This window comes from Aethalodelphis obliquidens, unplaced genomic scaffold (assembly GCF_003676395.1).
Source record: "Aethalodelphis obliquidens isolate GAN/ISIS:26980383/991018 unplaced genomic scaffold, ASM367639v1 scaffold70, whole genome shotgun sequence".
NCBI lineage: Eukaryota > Metazoa > Chordata > Mammalia > Artiodactyla > Delphinidae > Aethalodelphis > Aethalodelphis obliquidens.
This window is the reverse complement of record NW_020838014.1, coordinates 4115338-4122468: the sequence shown is the minus strand read 5'-3', so window position 1 is coordinate 4122468 and position 7131 is coordinate 4115338. Positions and strand designations below refer to the sequence as shown.

General features: G+C 47.7%; 1 protein-coding gene across 1 annotated transcript; it reads left to right on the top strand.

The window, feature by feature from the left end:
• Positions 1 to 970: 970 nt before the first annotated feature.
• On the top strand, positions 971 to 6930 carry NHLH2 (nescient helix-loop-helix 2). Its single transcript, XM_027091004.1, has one exon. The coding sequence runs from the start codon at positions 4408 to 4410 to the stop codon at positions 4813 to 4815; it is 408 nt and encodes a 135-aa protein (XP_026946805.1). The 5' UTR covers positions 971 to 4407; the 3' UTR covers positions 4816 to 6930.
• The last annotated feature ends 201 nt before the right edge of the window (positions 6931 to 7131 follow it).

Genomic DNA, 7131 nt, shown 5'->3' with positions numbered 1-7131 from the left:
TAACACCGGGGTAACCAGTTGCTTGCCACTCTACCAGTTGCCTCATGAGCTATGGTGATTAGACCCACCAGGTTTTCAATCTGTCGGTCTGAATGTGTAGTGGTCTAACAGAGCCCACCATCTTGTGTAATTGGGGGTGAAGAGTACAAGTACCTGTGGGTGTATATCTGTTTGTATGCTTCTGGCTATGTGTGAATGCTTAGCGTTGACTGCTCCTAGCCAGACTGGGAAAACCTCCCCTCTCCCTTCATCTTCACTATCTTGGGAGTTCATACACTCACCTGTTTCCCTTGCCATCCAAATGTGGCTGGCTTCTGCCTTCACTTAAATATCCTGGGATATGTAAATATACTTCTGTGCCAGGACTGGACAGAGGCAAGGCTGGAAAATGCTGGTGCCCATTATCTGTGGAGGCACTCCGTGCTCTCCCCCATTCTGGTCCAGGACTCTCCCACAGGATGACAAATGCGTGCAAAGGCAAACAGGAATGGTGACAGCCATGAGGAAACCAGAGTGTCACTCCTAGGGGCGAGCTGGTCAACCCCCTCCCCTGATGATAAAACCCATTTTTAAGGCAAAATTGATCAAGGAGGGAAAGCGAGGACTTTTCTCTCCACAAGTGCTACCTCAGGGACTGGGGAGGTTGGGGGGTAAGGCTGCAATACTCTTTATTTCTTTTAAACTTGCACAATCAAAAAAGCTAAAATGATTACAAATAATATGCAATTGATGGTGACTAACAGTATCTCTATAAAGTGGCCCAATAGTTGAACTAGATTTTCCCTTTTGTCATAAGGCATATAAATTCAGGGCTGTGGGGTCATGTAAGGCAAAGGTATTATGTGCTGGAATACACTGATGATTTGTGAGTGTTTATGTCCTGGCCCAATGCACTGCCACACAGCTAAATATTTGCATGATAAGATAAGCAAGAATGAACTGCAATAATCAACACATGTAGCATGCCATATTTTAAGTTTAATGAATGAGTGGGGGAAGAGAAAAACAAACATATTCAGAAAGGTAGAATGGTCTCATATATTGATCCTTGAAATTACAATACCTGGATTCTGTTCTCAATTTCAGCAATGACTTAATCTATTGAAAGGTTCTTATCATATATGGGAAAATTAGTCCAGTGGCAGGATATCTCTCAAAAATATGAATATGCTTAATCAAGCCTTGTTGAAGTGTCTTTTAAAATGTAAATGATTACAAATAAATGTTAGCTGTTGCATATCTGAATATATTTATTGTAGCACCATACATAGTATATATTTCCATGTTCTGGACACAAGCATTATCCTAAACTTTAAGGGAAGATATTGGTTTTATAATGTGCCAGGAGAATTTTTCCATAGTCAATATGTTGTTTATTTGCACTTAAATATTGCATCAATAATCTGAAAAAGAGAAATAACCTGATTATGGCTAGAGCTTCTGATTAGAGGCTAAGGTTTCTATCATGGACTGCTTTCAACTGTTATATTTTATGGCACAGATTCAGTGGGAATCTGATCTGCTAAAATATTTGGGCTGTGAAAACTCCCACACTGTGACAGATGTCAAGTCCAATTAAGTGACTCATGTCCAGGTTTCTGTCCAATAGGATTTCCCATTAAATATCAATTTAGGGAAAAAAATTCCATCCCCCTTCTTAAGCCTTTATCTCTTCCACCATCTCCAGGCTGAATCAATTGGTACCAGGAGAGCCAAGAAGCCACACACTCATCTCTGCCTCTTTGCTCTGGCTCTCCCACCCTCTCGCGTCTTTCTCCGCTTCCCTGTCACTGTTACTCCGGGAGACGTTCACTTTTCACCAACCTTTCTCCAAACATCTCCAAGCCACTGACTATATATATTTTGCTACAAGGTAAAGAAAGGAGGGGGTGGGGGTGGGAGATGTAACCAAGCCTTGAAAGACTTTGAAACTGGAAATATGTGTCTGTTTATACAACATACAAGTAAATGAGGGAAGAGGAAGAGGCAAGCTAAGCCCCGAGTTACAGTATTGTGTTCCTGAGAACCGGGGAGACATCAGCTGAACAAAGCCTTATCTCAAAAAAAAAAAAAAAAATTACTTCTGAGCAAGATTGCATCTCTGCCTTGCACTTCCCAGTTTCTGCTCAGTCGTATTAAGGGAAGGAAAGGCGTTCTACAGGAGCGGAATCTTATCTTAACCATCTTTCTTATTGATTCTTCCGCTATTAGAAAGTGGAAGAATCAGCCCTTTGATGTGATTGTGTTTATCTCTGCATCTCTTTTGTTATTTATAGAGACCTAGAAGAGGAAAAGAGACACGAGACTTTTCAACACATCGTTTTAAAAAAAATCAACAACGAATTTCCCGAAATGTTTGAGAACAATTAAAAGGAAAAGCCGTTTTTGATCTATCAACTAAGTGAACAATCATTCATATCGTCCACATCCTGAGATATTATCGTCCCTCGCTGTGGACACCAGCGAGATGACAGCTGCTTTTTCATTTTTGAATGTAATAAATATTTGCTGCTTCTAATATATTTCGGAATTTCTCCCTGCTATTCCCTGGGATTTTAACTCTAAAAGATTGGAGAAAAGATTATCGAAAAGGCTTTTACAAGGTAAGCCTCCTTTAAATGATTTTTTTCCAGCTTGGAACTAAGTTAGATGATTCATATCGCATTTATAGATGTGTTTCAGTGAATGGCTGAAAAAACCAAAATGCATACACGACATGCTATTTACGAATATTTTAAAAAGATATCTGGAGAAGAATTTATCATGCTTCGAGGGCAAGCCGGGAACTTTTTATCCGAACTACAACTATGTTGTGATTTATTGTGATTTTCCATTACTCGCCTATTTATTTATACCCTTTCAAGGCGAAGGTGTAGCTGCAAGTTGTTCTACTTATAAACGTATCCGTGAAAAGCCCACAGGGAGTCACATGTATTTCACTTGGAGCGTTTGTTTTTATTTTGCCTTAGAGGACTTGTTTTCCTCACAGGGAAATGAAAGCTGCCTTGGAGCCAAATTCGCTCCTAAGCAAGTGCGGTGCTGGGAGCGGAGAGCACAGCCCCCGCTTTTGTCTAGGAGCAAACGCTGCCGCACGTCGCCGACTCGATCTCTCTTCCAGCGAGCATCCCTCCAGCGGCACACTAGGGCCCGGGGCTCGCAGCCTGGTCCTCCCTCCCGGTGCCCGCGATCGGTGCGCTTAGCCCCCGCAGGTGCCTCCCCGCCTGCCGGACCCTTTCTCGAAGCCCGAATTTCCTCGAAGCCCCACGGCTGGGAGCGGCCCCCTCCCCGGATGGGCGCGATCGGGGCTGGTCCTCCAGGCGTCCGGGAGGAGCCGGGCAAGGAGGCCTTTCTAGGATCGCATCCTTAGAGAAAGGCTGAGGACGGGCTAGCTCGGCCTCGGCCAGGCCGCCCGGGGACAGCTGAGGGCTCCCGACTCCGGGCCCCAGAGCACCAAACTTTGCGGGCGGGGATGCAGCTCGGGCCGGGGCAGCAGGCGCGGCGCCCGCCTTTCCCCGGCCCTTCCCTTCCCTCCCCAGCCTCTCCTTCCGCAGCCACCCGGCCGCCGACCTATTCCCGGGAGGTGGTCGGCAGACTGCGGGAGCATTGTCTTATCCCACGTCGCCGTGTCCCTAGGTCCCCGATGTGTGTGGCTGTCTGCGTGACAGATGGTGCTTCGGGAGCCTGCGAGGGCATGAGAGTCCATTTGCTGTTGAAAGGAGCCTCCACGTTTGTTTAGTCATCTATTATTTCGGAGAAGCGCGAGGGGTACGGGGAAGCCTTCCCGCTCCGGGACGCCTGCTCTCCGTCCGCGCTCGGGGCTGGGTTCCTCTGGAGTCCCGGCCGCCCCGCGCCCCAGAGCCGCGCGCAGCCCGCGGGCACCCAGTTCTCCGGCTGCTTCGCCCCAGGCCCTCGGGGCGGGAAGCGCGCTCCGCGTCTCCCCGCCCCCCCGCAAACCCCAGATGGATTCGTCGTTCGGATTCATTCGTTTGTCAGGGTCGGAGAAGAAGTAAGGGAGGCGGAATGGCCGAGTTGTATTTAGCCGAAGGAAGCACAAAACCCAGGAGCGGCCTCGCAGGCCTGAGGTCGTTCCCCGGAGCAGGCCCGCAGGCCGGTGTGGGTCTCCTGCAGGCCTCGGTGTCAGGTCCAGGATGCGGCCTGGGCCAAGGAGAGGCCTCGCTGGCTCCTGAGCCGGGCGGTGGCGCAGGGCTCGGCTCTCGGGCCTGCCTGCCTCGGCGCGCTCCCACCCCGCGGGGTCCGCTCCTCGGAGCTCGCCGTCCTGCCTTGGGGAGGCGGCCCGGGCCGCGCGGAGGCCCGGCAGGCTAGGCCCTCGCCCGCTCTCGCTCCTATCCAAAGAAGACCCCCATTCCTTTTATTGATCGCTTTTCTGACTCCCCCTCAGTTTCCAAAATGATGCTGAGTCCAGACCAAGCCGCCGACTCGGACCACCCCAGTTCGGCGCCCTCGGACCCGGAGTCGCTGGGTGGCGCGGACGCCAAGGTGCTGGGCAGCGTGTCGGACCTGGAGCCGGTGGAGGAGGCCGAAGGCGACGGCAAGGGCGGCAGCCGGGCCGCGCTCTACCCGCACCCGCAGCAGCTGAGCCGCGAGGAGAAGCGCCGCCGCCGGCGAGCCACGGCCAAGTACCGCTCGGCCCACGCCACCCGCGAGCGCATCCGCGTGGAGGCCTTCAACCTGGCCTTCGCCGAGCTCCGCAAACTGCTGCCCACGCTGCCCCCGGACAAGAAGCTGTCCAAGATCGAGATCCTGCGCCTGGCCATCTGCTACATCTCCTATCTCAACCACGTCCTGGATGTGTAGGGCCGGGGTCGCGGCGCGGGGCCGCCTGGCCGGGAGTGGGTGAAACGCGGCCAACCCGGGCGGCCGCCGCGGCGATGGAGGAGGAAGCGGTGGCGCAGCGGGACGGCCGCCGCCACGACCTTGGACCGGGTAGGAGGCTCGCACCGTGTTCTCTCCGGTCGGCAGGGCGACTCTGGAAGGTTTCCGACTCCAGAAGGGTGGGGTTGTCTGGCGAGCCCTGGGGCTTGTAGGGAGCATTTTCCAGGCAAGGCGAACCTCCTGGAGGCATCGAGATGAGTGGCCTCCAGGCCTCCCCTCCACGTGTTAGGATCCCTTTAGGGGTTGTTGCTTTAGCTCACTGGAGACTGAGTTCTCCTACATTCATCTCCCACAGATCTTCATGTTTTGAAAGAATGAGGGCAGAAGCTCAGAGTCTGGGCTTCTAACTTTAGACTATCTGGATTTTTTCTAACTGACAAATCACCAAACATCATGAGGGGAGGGGAGGGAATCTCCTCCAGGGCAGAGATTCAAGACACAGAAAGGTGGAACAGGAAACTTTCTGATCCGTTGTGAAAAGAAAGATTATATTAGAATCCAAGTAAAACAGACAAGCCTAGAACATATGGTAAGGTTAAAAAGATACATTGAGAACAAACAGATATTGTGGGAAGATTTGAGTTTGGTGAGATTTTTAAACCCCAAGGTCTGATGCTAATGTAGACAGGAATATCCATATTTAAATGGAAAATTTAATATCTGATTGCTTTTTCAGGCGAAGTGCCCCTTTATATATCCAAAAGCATCTATTTGTGACCTTAAACATGTGGACCCATAGGTGCAGTTAGAAAAGACAACCTATTTTTATTTATGTTAGAACGAGTATTTTTTTCAAGACACTTATTTTTCAGAGTGGTGATAATTTTACTTTGGACACTCTGTGCCAATTTATTTATAGTCAAGTGTTTACACTTTCTCCTGTGGAATAATTATGTCTAACTTTTTACATGTTTGTTGAGATTATACTGTGGTCTTTCTTTTTGCTCTAATTATATTGCACTTGTATAACAAATTTCCCACATCTCCCTGTTTCTAAGCATATTTTATATATTAAGATGTTTGTTCCTGAAAGGTTCTTTTGTTGTGAGATCAGCAACACTAGCACTTCACTGTTATAGTTTTTTAAAAAAAGTAAGTGTTGTTATCCTTATCTGTAGTTATGTCTGAAAAGTACTTTGCAAACCGTTTATAAGGAGAGTAGCTTCTTTGTGTGTGTGTGTGATGTTTGTGTGTGGGATGATTTTAGGAAATTAAGTTATTTTCCTAAAAAAAAAAAAAAAAAGAATTCAGAACTACTTTCCTCTGTGACAACCAAAAAGAAAAGTCTATAACCTGAAAATGTTTCATGTTCTCAGCTGTGAAACTCTTAAAACAAGGAGTGTATTTTAGAGACAAGGGAAAAAAAAAAAACCACATCTGCTATCCAAAGAATTTAGTCTTTTTCAGGGTTTTTTTGTGTCTCTGTTGCTTTATATAATGCAATATTTTGTAGTGAAAATAGATATAATCTGGTTTCTATCTGACGAGTTTTTCATATCTCATGAATGGTGCGCTGTTTTGCATATAAATAAAGGTATCAAATAAAGTCATCTCCTTTATTTTAAGCATACTGTCTAAAAATAATGAACATACTGGCTGAGCAAGAAACATCTTAATGGACTCAATTCCTCAGAAAGGAGCTAAAATTAGAAAACAACAAAAACAAAACCAAATCTTGACATGTACTGAGATATTTGATGCTCTCCCTAAAGTTGGACGCTGATCAGTCTATAAATAGATGCCCCACATATGATGGTGACAGAAATCATGTTTCTCTCAATGAAGAAAAGAGATTATCAGTGTTTATATAAAAACATTGCTTGAATCATAGATTCTTTTGCTTTAAAAGCAAATTCAGTAACTAACCCAATCTCTTCAAATTAGAGTTGGGAAACTGGGGTCCAAAGAGTTTATATGCCCTGCACTAAGTCCCATGGCTACTTAGTGAAAATGAGAAGACTCCAAGATGATGACTCTAAGTCCTCATGGCACTTATTAAGAACAAGGTGCATTTCACTATTGTACTATAGCACTCGGACATCTCATCAGGACATAGATTTAGGACATGACATCTGCAAGCAAGAAAAGACAACTAGGGGCTTCCCTGGTGGCGCAGTGGTTGAGAGTCCGCCTGCCGATGCAGGGGACGCGGGTTCGTGCCCCGGTCCGGGAGGATCCCACATGCCGTGGAGCGGCTGGGCCCGTGAGCCATGGCCACTGAGCCTGCCATCCGGAGCC